The sequence below is a fragment of the Zootoca vivipara genome, chromosome 9 (genome assembly GCF_963506605.1).
Source record: "Zootoca vivipara chromosome 9, rZooViv1.1, whole genome shotgun sequence".
Taxonomy (NCBI): domain Eukaryota; kingdom Metazoa; phylum Chordata; class Lepidosauria; order Squamata; family Lacertidae; genus Zootoca; species Zootoca vivipara.
The window spans coordinates 356227-378216 of record NC_083284.1 but is presented as its reverse complement, the minus strand read 5'-3'; the positions used below and the strand labels follow the sequence as shown (position 1 = coordinate 378216).

Below are 21990 nucleotides of genomic sequence, written 5' to 3'. Positions count from 1 at the left end.
ACCACCCTGCAAGGTAGGGCAGCTCACAGTGAGCAGCTTCAATGTCCTCGTCCATTGCCCCAACTCCTGTGCCATGGGGCAAGGACCAGAGGTTGCTGGTTCATCTCTTTCCATCTCCATGTAGGTTTGGGAGAGACTCCTTGCCCCAAACCCTGGAAGTCTCCGACTTGGCCTAAGGCAGCTTCCTGGGTCCCCTTGCTCTCCCTCCCCTGTGGGTCATCTTTAGTAGCCTCCAGGCTAGAAGTATTTTGCTTGGGGGCACGGCTGGAGGGTCCCCCCCCACCCTGTCCTGCTGCCACTGGTTTGCTCGACAGGCGTTCCCCCTTTGGGACCCATAACCGTGAGTCTTGCCAGCCTTTTGCTGAAAGAGCAGCCGGCACAGCTGCCCCATTTTGGGGAGACGCTTGCTGCCCCCCAGCTGGGCACTGCCCCAGTTGGGAGCTCTCTCTCTCTCTCCCAGCCTGGCAGCTGTGGCCACTTCTGCCTCTTCCTGCTTTTCCCACCCCCAATTTCATGGGGCTCCGTTTCAGGTGCTGGTGGCTTTCCGTTCCCAGGGCAGGAATCCCAGGCAGCTGCAGAAATATGAACAGCCCAGCGCCCTTTGAAGCCGCCACCGGGCTGTGCTCCCCCCTGGGAGCGTCTGAATTCCTGGCATGCTTTGGAGAGGCTGGCACAGCTGGTGGCGCAGGGCAGTCTCCTGGCTAGCCCCAAGGGGCAGGCGGAGAGGGTGCCTGAGGAGTTGCCCTGCGCCCAGGGGCATGGCAACAGGGGCAGCCGGGGAGCAGGTTTTCTCCTGGGTAGGGCAGCGATCCTTGCTCACACATCAGTCACGGAACTGCCCAAGGGGGCAGGAGCTCACAGGAACTATTGGGTGCTCTCAGGGGGACAGGCTTTTCCCTGGATCCATCAGCTGAGACCAAGGCATGCTGCTGTCTTGGGGAGCATATGCAACTCACTTTAATTTTTAAATTATTCTTATGCGCTGCATAAATAGGATTTTTATTTTTATTTTGAAAAACAGCACTTTACAAAAATAATCAAAAGGAAAAATTGGCAGCAGTCATTTAAAGCTTTCAAAAAGTCAAAATAGGCTGAAACCATTCAAACCCTTGGGTAGGGTTGTCTGAACACTAAGAATGAAGCTGAAGCGGAAAAGAGGCGCCTGCCTGGATTCAAGAGGCAGGGAATTCCAAAGTGCAGGTTCTTGCAAAAGCGGAACAGCTGTTCTGTGTCCCCTGGGACGGCGCTGGTTCCTCTGATGGAAGTGGTCCAGTGGGTGTCTTCGGGGGGGGGGGTCAGGGTGAGCTGATCTTGCAGGCAGAATTTCGACAGCCTTCCATTCCTCGAAGGGCGAAGCTGCGCCGCTTCGGCCATCGTTCCTCTTCCTCCTCGACTTCCCCAGATTGGTGCCTTCCAGCTATTCAGAACTACCTCCGCCGCCTTAAGCCCCTCGGAGGAATAGGTGGGATACAAATGCCATCAATCAATCAATCAATCAGGCGACATCTCCCATCAGCCTCAGCCAACTTGGCTCCGTGCGCTGAGAAGGCGGCGCTTCCTCCCTCGGGCAGCAGGGGGCGCTCTCCTCTCGGGCCAGGCGCTGGCTGGCTGCTGCCCGGTCGCCCTGCGGAGCGCGCTTTCTTCCCACGGGAAGCGCACTCTGCATGCGCTCAGAGGCCCCGCAGCGCCTGCCTCTGGGAATGCGCGCCTTGCCTCCTCTCCTCCTCCTGGAAGCGAAGGAAGGGCCCCCGCCCGCCCCGTCAAAGTCAGCCTCTTACAACCCCTCGCTACCCGCTCTCGGTTCCACCCGCGGCTCCCCCGACGGGGCGGACGGGGCGAGAAGACTACACTTTCCGGCATGCGTTGCAGCCGGGCCTCTGCCAGGCGCCCGGGGAGATGCAGTTCGCCCGGCTCCCCGTCGGGTTGCCCTGCAAAGAATGGGGGGGGGGCTCTTCGGTCCTCCTCCTCCAGGGGCTGAGTTTCGGGGGGGGGTTCCCCCAAATCCATAGCTTTGGATCCAGCACAGAATGAGCCCATAACTCGTATGTCCTCCTCCTCGTTCTTCCTCCACCAGGTTCCTCCCCGCGTTTGGCCCCGACGGCAGCCGTCCGTCCCAATCCCGGGGAATGGCTCTTGGACGGGGGTGGGGAGGGGAGGGGAGGGGCCGCCTTTGCCTCCCGCTCCCCCCCCCCGCCTCCTCGCCTGTCAGGCCATCAAAGGCAGATTTGATTAATATGCAAATGCTTGGTGGCAGGAGGGGAGGAGATGGACGCGGGAGAGGAAGAGTAATTAATCACCACTTAAAGGAAATTAAGACCAACAGCGGCGAGTGTCGGGAAACAGGCGCGGAGCTAATCAAGCGGCAAATTGGACAAGGGGCTCTGCCTGCGAAAGGCGGCTAGATGACCTCTGGATTCCTTTCCAGCTCTGCGGCTCTAGGATTCGTTAACCAGCTTCTCGCCCTCTTCCTCCTCTGCACCCTGGTAGGATAGGGACCCGGAGATCACGGCCCGGTGGCGGGTCCTCCTTCCTGCCTGGTGGCGATGTTGCTCTCTGCACACACCCAGAGGCACTCTTCTCATCGCATGGACTGCTGGCGACAGGGTGGTTTCAACAAGGTGCGTTTGCATTTAGGAAAGGAGGAGACTGGCTGCAGCCGCGTTGCCCCCTGCTCATCCACAGCCTCCGCTTGGGTGGGGGGGGGGCAGCCAGATTTATAGGCCACCCTTGAGATGTCAGGGCCGTTCACAAAGTAAAATACAGGATAAAAACACAAAAACAAGTAAAAGAAAACAACAAAACACAAACACACACTCCTTCCCAAAGACACATTTAAAAAGATGTAGCATATATACATCTATATATATAGGCAAGGGACCCAGGTGGCGCTGTGGTTAAACCACAGAGCCTAGGGCTTGCTGATCAGAAGGTTGGCGGTTCGAATCCCTGCAGCGGGGTGAGCTCCCGTTGCTTGGTCCCAGCTCCTGCCAACCTAGCAGTTTGAAAGCACATCAAAATGCAAGTAGATAAATAGGGACCGCTCCGGCGGGAAGGTAAACAGCGTTTCCGTGCGCTGCTCTGGTTCGCCAGAAGCAGCTTTGTCATGCTGGCCACATGACCCGGAAGCTGTCTGCGGACAAACGCCAGCTCCCTTGGCCTATAGAGCGAGATGAGCGCCGCAACCCAAGAGTCGGACACGACTGGACCTGATTGTGAGGGGCCCCTTTACCTTTACCAAATCCTGTATATATAAAATGAGGGTGCAGGGCAACCCTCCCTGGGGAGAGCCCTCCACAAGCAGGGAGCCATTGCAGAAAAGGCCCTGTTCTCTTGTGGCCACGCTCTGGACCTCACGTGGAGGAGGCACACGAAGAGGGTCCTCAGAGGATGAGCTCTGGGTAGGTTCATATAGGAAAAGTCAGGCCTTGAGCTGTTTTAGGCTATGGAGATTATTGCCTTGATTATGGAGAAGCAGCCAACAGCCGCTCCCCCTCCTACCGTAGGCCGAGTGGGGGCTCACCGCCTGGTTACCTGCCTAAGGCCCCACCTGCCCTACACATTTAACGCAGTATTGCTCCCCCCCCTCCAAGTGCCACAATTCCCAGAGCAGTGAAACAATCCGTTTCCAGGACCCTTTGGGAATTGTAATGATGGGAGTGGAATGGCACCTGAAGCGAACTAGTCCCCATCATTCTTGGGCGAGGGAGGGGGTGAGACTGCCTTGCGTGTATCGCGCAGATGGGATTTGTAAGTCTTCCCAGGTTGGTGGTTTGAGCCTCTCCAGGAATGACTGTGGGCAGGATTCCTGCATTGCAGCGGGTGGGCCGCCTTCTACAATTCCACGATTCTATGGACTGCAAGTGGGGCTATCTCAACAGAAACCCAAAGCGCTGGAGGAGCTGGCTTTTCGCCCCCAGGGGGCATCCCAGCAAAGCCCAGGGGCAGCGAGACCTGATTCTTGGGGCGTGTGTGTGCAGGAGTGGAGAGAGCTGGGCTTGGGAAGGGATTCCGGACTCCACACATAGAATCATAAGTTGGAAGAGACCACAAGAGCCATCCAGTCCAACCCCCTGCCAAGCAGGAAACACCATCAAAGCATTCTTGACATATGCCTGTCAAGCCTCTGCTTAAAGACCTCCAAAGAAGGAGACTCCACCACACTCCTTGGCAGCAAATTCCACTGCCGAACAGCTCTTACTGTCAGGAAGTTCTTCCTAATGTTGAGGTGGAATCTTTTTTCTTGTAGTTTGAATCCATTGCTCCGTGTCCGCTTCTCTGGAGCAGCAGAAAACAACCTTTCTCCCTCCTCTATATGACATCCTTTCATATATTTGAACATGGCTATCATATCACCCCTTAACCTTCTCTTCTCCAGGCTAAACATCCCCAGCTCCCTAAGCTGTTCCTCATAACGCACCAACTCACACACACTGCTGTATTGTCACTTTTGGCTCCTTGTGCCCGCCTGGCCTGATGCCCGCCTGGCCCTGCCTCTGAGGCTGCCAACCAGACGCTGACCAGGGCTTCGGCCTGCTTCCAACGGTTGATCAGGGACTCCTGGGGGCTGAAGCAGAAACGATGAGAGGAAAGCGCCTTCCCTAGAGCTAGAAAGGGACCCGGGCTGCAGATATGAAGCTGGGGGGGCGGCGGCTGCCTGACTCCGATTAGGAAGGGGGGTGGGACACATGTTGCTGGGTTAGGGGGGGGGGAGAGAGAAACGTTCCCTGTTTGACATGACCCGGGTCTCTCGCCCAGGGCCATCTTAAGCATGTTAAGGAAAACATCCATGTTGTTCTTGTTTAGTCGTGTCCGACTCTTCGTGACCCCATGGACCAAAGCCCGGCACTCCTGTCTTGCACTGCCTCCCGCAGTTTGGTCAAACTCATGTTCGTAGCTTCGAGAACACGGTCCAACCATCTTGTCCTCTGTCGTCCCCTTCTCCTTGTGCCCTCAATCTTTCCCAACATCAGGGTCTTTTCCAAGGATTCTTCTCTTCTCACGAGGTGGCCAAAGTATTGGAGCCTCAGCTTCGCGATCTGTCCTTCCAGGGAGCACTCAGGGCTGATTTCCTTAAGAATGGATAGGTTTGATCTTCTTGCAGTCCATGGGACTCTCAAGAGTCTCCTCCAGCACCATAATTCCCTTCTACCTTCCGCCATAATCCCTCAAGCGTGAGGACACACACACACACACACACATACGCCACCCAGGGTGACAATTGCTGAGCAGTTAGTTTCTTAAAGAAATGGGAGTGCCTGATCACCTCATCTGTCTCCTGAGAAATCTCTATGTGGGACAAGAAGCTACAGTTAGAACTGGATATGGAACAAGTGATTGGTTCAAAATTGGGAAAGGAGTACGACAAGGTTGTATATTGTCTCCCTGCTTATTTAACTTATATGCAGAATTCATCATGCAAAAGGCTGGACTAGATGAATCCCAAGCCGGAATTAGGATTGCCGGAAGAAATATCAACAACCTCAGATATGCAGATGACACAACCTTGATGGCAGAAAGCAAGGAGGAATTAAAGAACCTTTTAATGAGGGTGAAAGAGGAGAGCGCAAAATATGGTCTGAAGCTCAACATCCAAAATACCAAGATCATGGCCACTGGTCCCATCACCTCCTGGCAAATAGAAGGGGAAGAAATGAAGGCAGTGAGAGATTTTACTTTCTTGGGTTCCATGATCACTGCAGATGGTGACAACAGTCACGAAATTAAAAGACGCCTGCTTCTTGGGAGAAAAGCAATGACAAACCTAGACAGCATCTTAAAAAGCAGAGACATCACCTTGCCTACAAAGGTCCGTATAGCTAAAGCTATGGTTTTCCCAGTAGTGATGTATGGAAGTGAGAGCTGGACCATAAAGAAGGCTGATCGCCGAAGAATTGATGCTTTTGAATTATGGTGCTGGAGGAGACTCTTGAGAGTCCCATGGACTGCTAGAAGATCAAACCTATCCATTCTGAAGGAAATCAGCCCTGAGTGCTCACTGGAAGGACAGATCCTGAAGCTGAGGCTCCAATACTTTGGCCACCTCATGAGAAGAGAAGAAACCTTGGAAAAGACCCTGATGTTGGGAAAGATGGAGGGCACAAGGAGAAGGAGACGACAGAGGACAAGATGGTTGGAGAGTGTTCTCGAAGCTACGAACATGAGTTTGACCAAACCGGGAGGCAGTGCAAGACAGGAGTGCCTGGCGTTCTATGGTCCATGGGGTCACGAAGAGGCGGACACGACTAAACGACTAAACAACAACTAGTTTCCAAAAGCCTATCACCGGGCTTTCTCCAGGCTATGCTCACTAAACAACGACTAAACAACAACAACAGAAGGGAAGAGAGTCCTTTCCTTAAGGGCAAAAATGGCGTTGGAATGGAGGAATTGGACAAACTACTGATTTTATATGATAAAGCTACGCATCTTCCCTGAGCTGTCAAGCCGAAAGGATATATTCAGGCATAATATTTGTAACATTGTAACAACTTTAAAGATGTGCCTCCCCCCCGCCCCTGGAATTTCTGTAACAAGCATATGCAGCGCTGGGGGGGGGGGAGAGATCTGTCCAGCGCCCCTAGATTGCCCCCCCTTTTTTTAAGGGAGCTGACACCACACTTTCTCTGCTTGGGAAAAGAAAATTGGAGACATAATCAAATTAACAATGCACTTATTATTAAGTAGACAACACCCACCACATTGTTTTGTTTTTTCTTGTTTTTTGTTTGTTTGCAGATTTAAGACAACTTATCTTATTATGTCTCCTGCCAACCTAGCAGTTTGAAGGCACCTCAAAGTGCAAGTAGATCAGGGGTCAGCAAACTTTTTCAGCAGGGGGCCAGTCCACTGTCCCTCAGACCTTGTGGGGGGCCGGACTATATTTTGAAAAAAAATATATGAACAAATTCCTATGCCCCACAAATAACCCAGAGATGCATTTTAAATAAAAGGACACAATCTACTCATGTAAAAACATGCTGATTTCCGGACTGTCCGCGGGCCGGATTTAGAAGGCGATTGGGCCGCATCCGGCCCCCGGGCCTTAGTTTGGAGATCCCTGAAGTAGATAAATAGGTATGGCTACGGTGGGAAGCCAAATGGAGTTTCCGTGCACTGCTCTGGTTTCACCAGAAGCCGCTTAGTCCTGCTGGCCACATGACCCGGAAAAACTGTCTGCGGACAAACGTCGGCTCCCTCATCTGTAAAGCGAGATGAGCGCCGCAACCCCAGAGTCGTTCACGACTTGTTCAAAAGCACCTCAAAGTGCAAGTAAATAAATAGGTACCGCTCCGGTGGGAAGGTAAACGGCGTTTCCATGTGCTGCTCTGGTTCGCCAGAAGTGGCTTTGTCATGCTAGCCACATGACCTGGAAGCTATACGCCGGCTCCCTCGGCCAATAATGCGAGATGAGCGCCACAACCCCAGAGTCAGTCACGACTGGACCTAATGGTCAGGGGTCCCTTTACCTTTTCCCATCTTATTATGTAACACCTTGTTTTTATTTTGATTTCTTTTAAAATTCAGAATACCCGCGTTATTCATGTAAAATAGTAGTACATTATATGGTATAGTTTTTCCTCAAATTCTAAGGTTCTACTCCTAACACAGGGATGTCCAAAGTCTGTTTCGGGGACCTAATCTGGCCGCTGGCCAGTTTAATCTGCCCCCGGTGGCAGTTTATTTCCTGGGGTAAAATCCTAAAAAAACCTAACAACTTCAATCCTAACAAAATATCATGGCCCTTCACTTAATCAAATTTGGCCCTCTTTGAAAAAAGTTTGGACATCACTGTCCTAACACCTTAACCCTTTGGTTTAATAAGGGAGACCTTAAAACAACATACAAACATATTTTAAAATAATTAAAAATTAAAATTCACTACATCAAACCAGCTCTCAAAAAATGACAAAAATATCTGAATTAATGCTGCACTGCTTGTTTGTTTGCAGGGAATGTCACTCATGCTTTTTTAAAAAATTCCAAGCATGCTCACAAATCAGTTAACACCAACAGGAAAAATAGTACACTATGACAATCATTTTAGTTGCTTGCTGAACCAAACAGGTTTAACTTAGTAACACACTCATTTACTATCAAATAGCAGCTTCAATACCAGTCATGTCATACATTTGAGAACAAGATAAACATATACTGAAAATTAATCTTTGGGCGACTTGTAAATCTGCTAGAAAAATGCTCGTTTTTGTTTGTTTTTAAATCTCTTGTCTAGCAAATTGGTTGGTCATAAAACATTGTCCAATGTGGAAAATGAATCAGCCCACAAAAAAGTCACTAAAAGGGATGAACTATGCAGAGTTATCAAAGTCAACGGACAAACTGCGTGAAAAGGACAATAGTGATTTTGAAAAAGAGTGGGAACCTTTTACAATATATTTGCAGAAACAACAAAAAAGTGGACTCACTGGCAGGATTTAAATAAACATTTACAATTTTATTTACAGAGAACAAGAGTATGACAATGTGATAACACGGTATTTTATATAAAAAGCAGAATGTAACATTTGGTGTAATAAACCAGTAATGGAAGCTGAGGGAAGTCAACAGGGAGGGGGGAAATTGAAAAATGGATGTCTAGTAATGATATCCTCCTTCATGGATCACTGCCTTGTCGTGGCGAAGGGGCTTGAATAACTCAGAGAAGCTATGAGCTATGCCATGCAGGGCCACCCAAGATGGACAGGTCATAGTGGAGAGTTTTGACTAAACGTGATCCACCTGGAGAAGGAACTGGCAAAGCCACTCCAGTATCCCTGCCAAGAAAACTCCATGGACAAAGACAACAGGCATATAAAAGTTATGACGCTGGAAGATGAGCCCCTCAGGTCGGAAGGTGTCCAACATGCTACTGAGGAAGAGCGGAGGACAAGTACAAGTAGATTCAGAGCTGATGAAGCGGTTGGGCCAAAGCTGAAAGGTCGCTCAGTTGCGGATATGCCTGGAAGCGAAAGGAAAGTCCGATGCTGTAAAGAAAAATATTGCATAGGAACCTGGAATGTAAGAACCATGGATGGAGGTAAGCTGGATGTGGTCAAAAATGAGATGACAAGAATAAATATCGACATCCTGGGCATCAGTGAACTAAAATGGAAGGGAATGGGCGAATTCAGTTCGGATGATCATAATAACTACTACTGTGGGCAAGAATCCTGTAGTAGAAATGGAGTGGCCCTCATAGTCAACAAGAGAGTGGCGAAAGCTGTAATGGGATGCAATCTCAAAATGATAGAATGATCTCGATACGAATCCAAGGCAGACCTTTTAACATCACAGTAATCCAAGTTTATGCACCAACTACCGGTGCTGAAGAAAGTGAAATTGACCATTTCTATGAAGACTTACACCACCTTCTAGAAATGACACCAAAGAAGGATGTTCTTCTCATTATAGGGGATTGGAATGCTAACGTAGGGAGTCAAGAGATAAAAGGAACTGGCAAGTTTGGCCTTGGAGTTCAAAATGAAGCAGGGCAAAGGCTAATAGAGTTCTGTCAAGAGAACAAGCTGGTCATCACAAACACTCTTTTCCAACAACACAAGAGACGACTCTACACATGGACATCACCAAATGGGCAGCATCAAAATCAGATTGATTATATTCTCTGCAGCCAAAGATGGAGAAGCTCTATACCAGGCATCCCCAAACTGCGGCCCTCCAGATGTTTTGGCCTACAGGGGTCAGGGATGATGGGAATTGTAGTCCAAAACATCTGGAGGGCTGAAGTTTGGGGGTGCCTGCTCTTTACAGTCAGCCGAAACAAGACCTGGAGCTGACCGTGGCTCAGATCATCAGCTTCTTTTAGCAAAATTCAAGCTTAAACTGAAGAAAGTAGGAAAAAACCAACTGACCAATCTAAATCAAATCCCTTATGAATACACAGTGGAAGTGAGGAACAGGTTTTAACTGCAATAGTACTTTCAAGTATAATTCCAGAATGGGTACAATCGGAGGGAGCCACTATTCCCAGTCTGTGAAAAGTAGGGGAACTTGGCTATCAGACACTTGGGAAATGTGATCATTTACAGTACAGTCTTGCAGTTCCAGGCGCAGAGCAGCCAAATCCTTGATAAGGTCGTCTGCATCGATTGCTACGTCCTGTTCAATGCTGATCATGGCTAGGTTGGCCAATCCTTCTTGAGTCAAAGTTGACCTTAAATAGTCTTTTACAAATTTAAATTTCGAAAAGGATCTTTCATCTTCGGCTACTGTCACTGGTAATGTTAAATATATACGTAGCAATATGGACAAGTTTGGAAATACTAACATCATCTTATTTGAATATATATAATTCAAAAGATCCAGCGGAGTTGTCTCTCTACGGAAATCAATTGGTACGAGTTCTAGCTCGTGAACTAAATCTTCTCCATCTATATCAGCCCCGCTTTTGGAAGTCAATTTCTGTTGCAAATTTGAAAACTGTGCTCTTTTCTGGCCTTTCTCTAATTTTCTCCATTTCTCTATATTGTGTAGAAATGAAAAATTGTCATTGTGTTCACTTAACAGTTCAAATCTTTCATTTAATTCTGTGATTGTCACGTCGAGCAAGTTGTTCTGTAGATCTTCAATTTGCTCATCGGTATGCTCAGAAATGGGAAATCCTTTACTAGGACGTTGGCGTGGAGTGCTTGTAAATTCAGTTTCCCATTCTAGTTCCTCTGCAATTGATTTAGCTTCTAGCAGCATTTTGTCAAACGCGGCGTCGGTACGATTTGTAGCCAAGTCATTTTTCACCTGCTCCATCATTTTAACTGCTTCCGGAAGAACGACATCAGACTCTTGTAAGGTTTGACTAACAGTATTAATTTCCACTAATATGCTATACCACGTCACTACAGAACAAATGAAATTGAAAGACTTCAGTTTCAACATCAGTGCCTCTGCTGTGTTCCTTATGTAACACTCGCTCTCGTTATCTGAAAAAATGGAATATAAGGCGTCGTAAACCTTTTCCATATTAAAACGAAGTGCTTTCAATGCCTCCACTTTGCTTGCCCATTGCGTGTTTGATGATGGTTTCAAGGTTAACGTGGGCACCTGGTCCATGAGAGTTTGCCAACATGATGTCGATCTGGAAAAGAATACATATATTTCTTGAACAAAACAAAAAAAGCCCACCACTTCCAGAGAGCTTTTAGCGGCATCAATCACTACTAAATTGAGGCTGTGAGCTGCATAAGGAACGTAGAAAGCACGTGGATTTATAGCCAAGATTTTTTGGGGGAGGCCTATCTTTTTGCCTCTCATATATCCTTGACCTCGCATGTCGTCTAGTTCAATTTTTGAAGATTTCAAAAAATCCAACAAAAATGTTGCTAGTGCTTCTTCAGTGGTGCCAGTAACAGGGAAATATCCTAAAAAATGCTCTCTCACCTCAGCTTTTTTTGTTTTTGGGTTAAGGTGCACAAACCTGACGACAACAGCGAGTTGTTCCTCCTGTGACACATCAAGAGTGCAATCCACAATAACAGAATAATATTTGGCTTGTTTCAAAAGATTAACAATGGTCATTTTTATTCTTTCACCTACTATATTGATCAATCCGTTTTGAAAGTTAGGGCCCAGATAATGAGCCAGGCGGTGTCCAGCATTTTGAATACGATTAATATACTCTGCCAATATATTATCAAATCTGGAAACACTTAACTAACTGCAAAAAAATTCCATCATCTGGTTGAAACAAATTTTGAGTATTTCCTCTCAATGGTAAATGCTGACACGGCAAAAATTTAATTATCTGAATTAATCTCTGTAAAACAGGCGCAGTAAGTTCCAAATATCTGGAAGGCATTCCTTCTACATCCTCCGTTGCAAAAGACGTACCTGTTAAAACAGAAATAACATAGGTTAATACACATAATTTAGAATCGTGACTCTGTGAGCAGTAGACCTCAAGAGCACTTTGTAGGTACAAATCCAAACTTGTGAGAAACAATCATTTAAGGCCGGCTGTTGTGCCAGATATGACACACAACAATTGCTCTAAATGGGCTGCAATGCCAGTATCTGCCTAAAATACATCCATAAAAGTAATCTGGAAACTTGCTATTTAATACTTATACCTATTTATTTATATCTCAAAGCTACCAAGCTGCGGGAGGCAGTGGAAGACAGGAGTGCCTGGTGTGCTCTGGTCGACAGGGTCATTTAGAGTCAGACGTGACTAAACAACAACAACCTATTCATTTTCAAGATTTGCATAAATCCTCTCAGTCGGTCGAAATATAAACACTTAATAATAAATGTACGCAAATAAGATACGTGGAGCAAGTAAGTAGCTCACTTACTAGGTTGAAAAAAAGTTCCAATTGGAGTCGTCAATGTCTTGATATTTTCTTCTTTCTCGAGTTTCCTCTTTCTGTTTTCGGAACCTGAAAGTGTCTTTTTACCATCAGCCATCTGCAAAAATGAAGTGGGGAAAAAGTAGATGCACATGAAGGTGGCGCGTGAATAAATAACTCCTGGCCAAGGCTCGCGCCTCGCTTACCTCCCCGTTTGGACGGACTCTGCTTGGCTCCTCCCCGTCCGCGCTGTCCATTCTCGGTCCCGGACTCGGGGGTGCAGAACCTGGCACAGCAGATGAGCCCGCCCCTGGCACGCTGGCCGGGCTGTCAAGGCACGCAGGGCAGATGGAGAGGTTTCACTGGAAATTCACCTCCAGCAGAGCCGCCAGAACAAGAAACCTTCTGCTCTGGAAAAAAAATAAAGTCCTGGAGCTGTGATTCCCCTGCAGTCTATCTTCTCACTGCACTGCAAATAATCAATGGGTCTCTCTCCGTGACTACTCAGAAACACTGAACAGTTAAAGAGTTCAAGGTGAAATCTTGCTAGAGTCCATGCAATAATTGCAATGCAGAAGAGCTAGCCGCCACCCAGGAATACTCGGAGACCACGCAGTCACTCATAAAACACATAAAGAATATAACAACTTTGGTTATTCCCTGTTTAGGGAAGTTTTTAATCTGTGATATTTTAATGTATTTTTGTATTTGTTGGAAGGCGCCCAGAGTGGCGGGGGAAACCCAGCCAGATGGGCGGGGTATAAATAATAAATAATAATAATAACTTTCAAACAATAAGTTTCTTCATTAACATTAGACTTGCCATCCCATATCTTTTCCTTCTTAATAAACTCGATACTAATTTATTATTAATTGAATATTACCGTTTCTATCTATTTTTTCCTTAACATATATTCTCTACAGAAATTACTCATTTCTTACCTGCCCCCTCACTGGGTATATGTATGTATGTGTGTGTGTGTGTGCGCGCGCGCTAGCTAGTAGGCCCTGTCGTGGTCCGGGGAGTCAAGTAAACGAGAACGGTGTCACCATGCACCTTGTCGGGTGGGCAGCACGCTCTGGGTGGGCCGTCGAGGTGCGCAGGCAGGGCAGGGCAGAGCTGGCTGGCCGCTTCAGCGCCTCGCTTGGCCCTGGACTTGGGCGCACAGAGGCAGAGCCCTGTGAAACAGAGGAGTCCGAGGCGTTGGTGGCTGAGCGTGGCCGAGCTGGGAGCCTGGGGGTGGGCAGCATGCAACCGACACAAGCAGAGCCCCGAGGCGTCGGCATCTGAGCGAAGCCAGGCGCCTTGTGGTGTGAGCAGAGTGTGCTGGGCAGGCCTCTCCATGGCCCTATGCCAATCCCAGGCGCACAGGAGGCTGGAGCTGGCCCCCGAACCTGTGCTGAGCCGCCCGCAACAGAAGAGCCTGCGGTGCTCCGATGGGCTCTGTTCCACTTGGCTGTCAGCTCTTCCCGCACCCCTGCCACCCCCCCCCAGGTTAAAATGGCTCTGCTCTCACCTCCAGCTTCCTCAGACGCACCCTGCACTCCTTGCTGTGCCTCAGGGTGCTGGCATGTCCCATCGAGTCTTTCTGTAGGACCCCTCCCCAGAAACAAAGACGGGGCCTGTGTCTGCCAAGAGGCGCCTGCTCCCTCCAAAGGGGCGACCGGGGTGGGGGCCCGGGGCTCCTTTTGTAAGTGCCGTGACCCCTCCTCTCCATCTAGGGGAGCCGTAGCTGAGAGCTGGGTGCGGAAAGAAACAGTAAATTGCAAGAACTCGGGCCAGGAGGAAGATGAATTTCAGGTAAGTCTTCAAAAGGTTTTATTTATGTATTGCTAAGATGAATTCAAATAGGACTCAATTCCAGTATGATAATGAGGCAAATAAAAATAAGTTCCAGTGGAAAAAATCCCAGGACAAGGTCCTGTTTCGCCAATTCTTCATCAGCAATGTACACTCTGACCATTTAAAACATTGCTGATTCCTATTTGAATTCATCTTAAAGGTAAAGGGGCCCCTGACCATTAGGTCCAGTCGTGACCGACTCTGGGGTTGCGCGCTCATCTCGCTTTATTGGCCGAGGGAGCCGGCGTATAGCTTCCAGGTCATGTGGCCAGCATGACAAAGCCGCTTCTGGCAAACCAGAGCAGCACATGGAAATGCTGTTTACCTTCCCGCTGGAGCGGTTCCTATTTATCTACTTGCATTTTGACGTGCTTTCGAACTGCTAGGTTGGCAGGAGCTGGGACCAAGCAACGGGAGCTCACCCCGTCGCGGGGATTCGAACCACCGACCTTCTGATCAGCAAGCCCTAGGCCAGTGATGGGCAACCTTTTGAGCTTGGTGTGTCAAAATTCGCCAAAAAACCGAGCATAACTCGGGTGGTGTGTCACTTCGAGAAAAAAAACCATAATTTCATGATATTTATAGTTTAAATAACAAACATTTATAATTGTAATATATAACTGTATTTAATAAACCAAAAACTAATTATTTAACCAAACCAAAAACCCCTTATTTATCACAAAGTGCCCAGAGTTGTTGAGCTTTTGGTGGGGAGCTGCTGACCAAAGTTTTGGAGGGTTTTTTGGGGGGGTGCCCCAAAGCTGCTGCACTTTTTTTGGGGGGGGGAAAGAGAACAGAAATAAATGACGAATAATACCTTTGCTGGAACTAACACGCAGCACCAACATAGTCTGCCAAAGCGCCAGAAAAAACAGCACAGAAAGGGTTAAAAAACAATCTCTGGCTACCAGCAACAACAACAACAAAAAAGGATCTGGGTTTTAACAGCGGAGACAACAGGTTTTAACAGCGAAGACAAGCTGTAGCGTGAGGAGGAGCGGGAGAACAAATGGGGGGGGGGACAACAACAACAGCGTGAATGGGCCGATGGGGGCGTGTGCCAGCAGTGAGGGCTCTGTGTGTCACGTCTGACACGCGTGTCATAGGTTCGCCATCACTGCCCTAGGCTCAGTGGTTTAACCACAGCGCCACCTGGGTCCTTGAATTCATCTTAGCATTACATAAATAAAACCTTTTGAAGACTTCCTTGAAATTCATCTTCCTCCTGGCCCGAGGTCTTGCAATTTACTGTTTATTTCTGGACTTCACCGAGAGCTGGGTCCGGGCCGAGAATCCCGCTCCTACCTTCTCCGAGCAACACTAACCATGTAGTGAAGGCTGGGGGTGGGAGGGTGAAGATGCCCAGCTGCCCTGCACCCCTGACGGGATGACCCTTGGGGTTCCTCCCAATGCTACAATTCAATGCTTCCAATTGCCCCTCACCCCAACACCCCCCCACCTGAGTCAGGGTGCAAAGGACCCACGGCCAAAGACTTTCTTTTGGCATTGCAGGGGGTTGGACTAGATGACCCTCGTGTCCCTTCCCACTCTAAAGATTCTATGATTCAAAGTTCTTGTGCTGAGAGAGGGATTGTTCCAGGACATCCCTTGGGGCAGACTGGTGGCGTGGGGCGGCTTTTCATGTTAGGCTTCCTCCCTCTCCCCCCCCCCGCCCCCGCAACTGCCTGCTGCATGCGTCTCATAACTGTCAAATTAAAAGCTATTCCCTGCAGAGAGACTCAAAGGCACCTTCAGGGATAAATTTCATTTCTGCTGATGCCCTCCCCCCCACTGTGCTGCAGAACAAAGGAGAGAGAGGAAAGAGAAAGTGACTATCCGTGTTCAGTCCCCGCCCCCTGCACCTTACAGGCCTGGACTTGCTCCTAGGCAAAGGTAAAGGGACCCCTGACCATTAGGTCCAGTCGTGACCGACTCTGGGGTTGCGCGCTCATCTCGCATTATCGGCCGAGGGAGCCGGCGTATAGCTTCCAGGTCCTGTGACCAGCATGACAAAGCTGCTTCTGGCGAACCAGAGCAGCGCACGGAAATGCCGTTTCCCTTCCCGCTGTAGCGGTACCTATTTATCTACTTGCATTTTGACATGCTTTCGAATTGCTAGGTTGGCAGGAGCTGGGACCGAGCAACGGGAGCTCATGGCAAAGCAAGTATTGCACCCCCAACCCGTGGACTGGTAACGATCTCCGAGTCCCTTCCACCAGCCCATTATTGAACCCATTAACCCTCCCAAGCATATGCATTGTCTTTTAAGGACATACCGATGTAATTAAAGTAAAACGCATTAAATGGCAGCATACTCAAATAGCCTGGTGTTCATTTGTGCTCCTTTTTCAACAACAGTATCAAAATGTACATGGAAATCTCTCTCAATTGACAGTATCGCTAGGTTACCGTACTCACTGGCTCATGGCTTCTTGGCTCACTGTAGATCTCTGATACGTTTCGATTAATTTAAGTTTTGAGAAACTTCTTTCACAACTGGCAGCTGAAACATTGATAGTTAAAAAGATCCTTAATGCCACAAAAAAAATTAAGTCAAAATCTCTTGCAGCTGCCACTTATTCACCCACCAGAGCAAATCTAAAGCTTTTTGCAAACTCTAAAGCAGGGGTCCCCAGACTTACCGGCGTTTGGGCCGGTTCCCACCGCGCCGATCGCGCGGCGGGCCGGAGGACGGGGGAGCGTGCGCCTGTGCGGGCCGGCGGGCGGGGGAGTGCGCGCTTCCAGGGTGGAAAAAGCACCGAAAATCCTTTGTGCGCATGCGTATGGGCCTCCCCCGACCCGGAAGTGCACCAGAAATGACCTCTTCCGGGTCGGGAGAGGCCCATACGCATGCGCACAAAGGATTTTCGGCGCTTTTTTCCTGACCCGGGAGAGCGCTGCTGCGCTGCGCGCCATAAGAGCGGGCGGCGGGCAGCGGGGGCCGTCGCGGGCCGGATTGGCAGGCCAATTGGGCCGCATCCGGCCCCCGGGCCGTAGTCTGGGGACCCCTGCTCTAAAGCACTGGAGCAGCAGTTTCACCCTTCTTGGTCCGAAACACTGTCCTGCATAACAGATATAGCTACACCCATTTCTTTATTGGAGCGTCTCTTGTTCAATACACTTCAGAATCATTTCTAAATGAATGCCACTGAATGAAATTATTCTGCATAAGCTTGCATAAGTTGTGGCTTTCCTCAACAACGGCGTTCTTGCTATCCATTTTAAAATCAAAAAAGGAAAGAAAATGCTCAAAAAAAACACGGGAAAATAACTGGCATCAGGAATCACAAGACAGAGAAACCAGTAGGAGGACACTCCCATCTCCCGGGAGATTCAATACAGGATATCAAAAAAGCTGTCTTATTACAAAAGAATTTCAGAAATAGACTTGAAAGAGAAGTTGCTGAATTAAAACCTATTACTATGGAGAGACCTGGTCTGAATAGAGGTATTGGATTCTTGTCTCATTACACATGCTAAAGCTGTATTTTTGGTCATCTGCATACTATCTCTTGCTTTTTCCTGGAGGACTACGGTAATTGCAGTCCTTAACAGTCATCAACAGGTTCACCATACCCACCCCCCTCTATATGTAAGGGTCTGAAGCGGGGGGGGGGGGGGGTCAGAAACTTTTTTCAGCCTTGGCCCAGTCCACCATCTCTCTCAGGCCATGTGGGCGGACTATATTTTAAAGGGGGGGAAATGAACGAATTCCTATGCCCCACAAATAACGCAGAGATGCATTTTAAATAAAAGCACACATTCTACTCATGTAAAAACATGCTGATTCCCGGACCGTCCACGGGCCGGATTTAGAAGGTGATTGGGCCGGATCTGGCCCCCAGATCTTATTTTGCCCACCCCTGATCTGGTGATTTCTGTTTCCCTGTATGTGAAGAAGTGTGCATGCACACAAAAGCTTATGCCCAGAACAAACCGAGTTGGTCTCTAAGGTGCTACTGGACAATTTATTTTATTTTATTTTATTTTATTTTATTTTATTTTATTTTGACTGCGTCAGACCAACACAGCTACCTACCTGAATCTGGAAATTTAAAAGGAGGACTTACTGTAGAATCTCAATAGCAAAATCACAAGGGCAAAGATGAAAGAATCTGAGAAGCCTTAAAAAAGCAAAGTAAGTAGAAAACCTCTCATCTCTTTGCTGCGTTGCAACTGTAATAAACAAAATCTGCCCTTATTCCCTTCAGGGGTATACAAGAGCCCTTGTAGAGTCCTTTGGAGGTTTTCTATCAGTAGGAGAAAATAACAAGAGGCCAACCAGAGAATATTGAGTAGCAAAGCAGCTAATAAGCTTGATCTTTATTTACTGTCGCAACAGGGTGTTCTCTCTCACACAGCAGAAAAAAGGACCCAGAACAAAAGTGGGCCTGCCCTTATATAGACAATTTAAAATTGCCCTCCAAGGCCACCCCCAGAAGCATCATACATACATCACAGAAGGGGTGTAGCCCAAGACACCCCCCCAGACACGTCCTACCTGCATCACAGAAATAGAGTGGTCTACAGCAGAAATCTGAGTACCTTGTTTATCTCCTGTCTGGCAGTTATTATTATTAAATAATAATAATAATAATAATAATAATTAATAACCTGTTATTATTATTATTATTTTATTATTTATACCCCGCCCATCTGGCTGGGTTTCTGCAGCTTCCAACAAATACCAAAATACATTAAAATATCACAGATTAAAAACTTCCCTAAAAATAAAAAAAAATTCCTTCAGTAGCACCTTAAAGACCAACTAAGTTTTTATTTTGCTATGAGCTTTCGTGTGCATGCACACTTGGGATCTGATGAAGTGTGCATGCACACGAAAGCTCATACCAAAATAAAAACTTAGTTGGTCTTTAACTTCCCTAAAAATGTTGGATTACCTGGGAGCCTGGCAACTCTTTTGTTATTCTAATTCCGGACTCCAGGTCTCAGGTCCACCCCACCCACACCTTAAATGTGCCCTTAAGGCAGGATCTCTGAGCCCAGAGAGAATGGGGAGGTTTTTTCATTTCCTTCCTCCTTTCAGAGAAACATTTGGTGGGTTTGGGGAAGAGTCAAAAATGGCTTCAGGATTGCCTTCTTGCATGTTTTAGCTTGGTACGTTTATGAACATTTCTTATATAAATTAAGACTTTAAAATTCTTAGAACACAACAATGGCCCCATCAAAAACGCCTCGCCTCTCTGCGCTACATTATTATTATTACTGTATTATTATTATTATTATTTACATTGAATGAGCCCCTCAAGACTGGGCGAAACGCACCTCGAGCTCAATGGGAAGAACCGAGAGACTTGAGCCGAAGCGGAAGAAACCTGGTTGGAGCCCCGGGAAGCCTCGAAGAGCGGAGGCCGCGGAGAGAACCTCACGAGGGAGGAAGCCCAACAACGTCACTTCCTCCCTCCCCGGAGGCGTGGCGTGGAGGCGTCTTCTCTAGCTACGTACCACTCGGAGGGCCTTAACCCCTTCTTGGCCGGCCGCTGGCCGCAAAGGACCTTCCTCCCGACCCTGCGCGAGGAAAGCAGCCGCTCGTCGGACGGACGGAGGAGCTCGGCTTCTTCTCCCGCGAGAGATCCTGGCAGCCCCGCGAGGAGGGCGGCGGCGACGGCCGCATCACGGGGGCGCGGGTGCACACGTGACGCTTTCCTGCTAGCGATCTCTGTGTGTGTGTGTGTGTGTGTGTGCACTCACCCCATTGAAAGGGGTGCCGTCCGCCCGCCCTTGCCAAGGGTCTGTTTCTGCCCCCCATCCCTGTGATGGGGACTCTCCCTTCGCCCCTCACCCAGCCCCAGGGCTTCCCTCCGTGTTCGCGGTGGGTCTCTCTCGCACCTTGCAGACGGCGACCTTGTTCGACGGCACTCTCTCTCTCCTCGCCGCCGCCTCCTCCCAAAGTGCATCCCCCCCCACAAAAGTGAAGGCGCCCTTCCGAGGAGAAGAGGGACCCTTCGCAGCGGCAGAGCAACTGACCACGTGTCGAGGGAGAAGGGGGAGGGGCCAGTCCCGACGGCGGAGGCGGGGCTTCCTCCCGCCCCCCCTCTCCCCGCCCCCTCCCGCGGTGGCCGAGGCACGTCCCGCTCATAAAAGGCGCTGTCTGCGGCGCTAGGGAAGGAGGGGGCGGCTGAGCCGGGGTGTCCCCTCGCTCGACGCCCTCCCCTCCGGAACGAATCCCCCCCATTCCTCTCCAAAAGGCCGGGGGTGGGTGGGGGTTCATTCATCGCCAACCCCCCCACCCTTATCAATTGCTCTGCTGGCCTGGCCTGGCCTCCCCTCGACAGGCGGGGCGGGGGCTCCAATCCATCAGCAGGGCGAATTCACAAACCAGATGGCAGGGCCGGCTCCCAGCGCCTAATTGAATCGTACGGGGCGCAGGCACGGCGTGGAGGAGAGGGGGCGGCGGCGGGAGATGGATGGATGGCGGTGGGGTGGGTGGGGGAGGGGCAACCCCCCAGCCCGGCTGCTGCTCAGAGAGCGGCCCTCCCTCTGCCGTCGGTTAACGCTGGGAAGGGATGCCGGATTTTTCTGGAAGCGAGCGGAGGGAGGACTGCTCTCTGCACATGGGCAGGCGCGCTTGGCTACGTTGCTATAGAAGCCGATCCTCTCGGTCTTGTTTTTAGTTCGGAACATTGGAACCTTCTGTGCCGCCTGCCTTGCCCCCCGCCCCGCCCCCGACTCCCCGTTGAAACCATTCCTAAACCAGAAGCAACGGGAAACTACGAGCCCCAAGGTCAGGCGAAATGACTCCCTCGGAAAAAGGTGGCGGTCTCTCCTCGGTTGGCTGGACGGCCATCTGTCAGGGATGCTATAGCTGCTGTTCCTGCTGCATTGCGGGGGGTTGGACTGGATGACCCTCTGGAACCCCTCCCAAATTGACAATTACAGGGCTGGGCCAGGCTGTAACCACCACCTCCACCCCTGTTCCAACCAAGCCCCGAAGCCCCTCCATTTAGCAGCGAATCCCCTGCGGGGGCCACGTTCCCAGCCCCTCTTCCTGTGCTTGAGACAGACTTGGGGGGGGGCTCTCAGAGGCGACTCCCCTCCACTCGTGGGAGCGTCCTCTCCGCAGGAGATCCATCCGTCGTGGGTTGATGGTGGGGGGAGACGCTCCCGTCTTCTCCTGCGACGCCGCCCTCGCCCACCTTCCGGCCGCGACGCCGCCTGGCTCCGGGACTGCCCGGTTCCCGGTTCCTCAGTCGGCCTTTCCCTTGAAAGTTTGTGTCTCAGGCTACCGGCTCCCTCTCCGCCCGGATTCCACCAGTGCCCACCACCACCCGCCCCAGTTCTTCGTAAGCTGCTGGAACCTGGCATCCGGTGTGTCCTTTTATTCAAAATATATACACGCACACACGACCGAGAGAACCGGGAAACTGAGGGTGGGGTGGGGGTGCGCGAGAGGCTGGGGGAGCTGCCCCCACCCCAAACTGGGAGGAAAGGCAGCCCCCCTTCCCTAGAGGGCTGGTTCCTCGCGGAGTCGCCACCAGAGCTCCAGGCCCAGCCGCCGGGGCCCCCTTTTGGAATGTGCTAGATGCGGCCTTCCCATAAGACCCCCACCCCCACAGTCCCCTGTTTCCTCCGGGTGGGTGTCCCAGTCTGGACTCGTGGAGGAAAGGCAAACAGCAAGGGGACGGGGACGGGGGGAACTCGAGATCACAGCAGGGACCAAACGACGATTGAGAAATAATGATAATAATAATAAAATTAATCGAATTTTTAGGGGGAGAAATTGCACCAAATCTTCCACGTCAGTGAAGGAGGACGAGATATTGGGGTGGGGTCAGCTGGGGCCAGGAACGGCCAGGAACGGGGGAGGGGTTATGAGGTGCAGGCTATGGA

At 49.8% G+C, this 21990-nt stretch overlaps 1 protein-coding gene across 10 annotated transcripts; it reads right to left on the bottom strand.

The window, feature by feature from the left end:
• Positions 1–8502: 8502 nt before the first annotated feature.
• LOC118094309 (52 kDa repressor of the inhibitor of the protein kinase) lies at positions 8503–20137 on the bottom strand. 10 transcript variants are annotated; one of them, XM_060278275.1, is made up of 6 exons: positions 19426–19919; positions 16558–16642; positions 13814–14036; positions 12503–12706; positions 12303–12414; positions 8503–11838 (listed from the first exon to the last, which is right to left on the bottom strand). In XM_060278275.1, exon 6 carries the CDS (start codon positions 11524–11526, stop codon positions 9976–9978), a length of 1551 nt encoding a protein of 516 aa, XP_060134258.1. In that variant the 5' UTR covers positions 11527–11838; positions 12303–12414; positions 12503–12706; positions 13814–14036; positions 16558–16642; positions 19426–19919; the 3' UTR covers positions 8503–9975. The 10 variants fall into 10 exon arrangements, with proteins under 10 accessions (XP_060134258.1, XP_060134256.1, XP_060134255.1 ...); XM_060278273.1 differs by lacking the exons at positions 13814–14036; positions 19426–19919 and adding an exon at positions 19990–20137; XM_060278272.1 differs by having other exon boundaries at positions 13814–16642.
• Positions 20138–21990: the final 1853 nt, after the last annotated feature.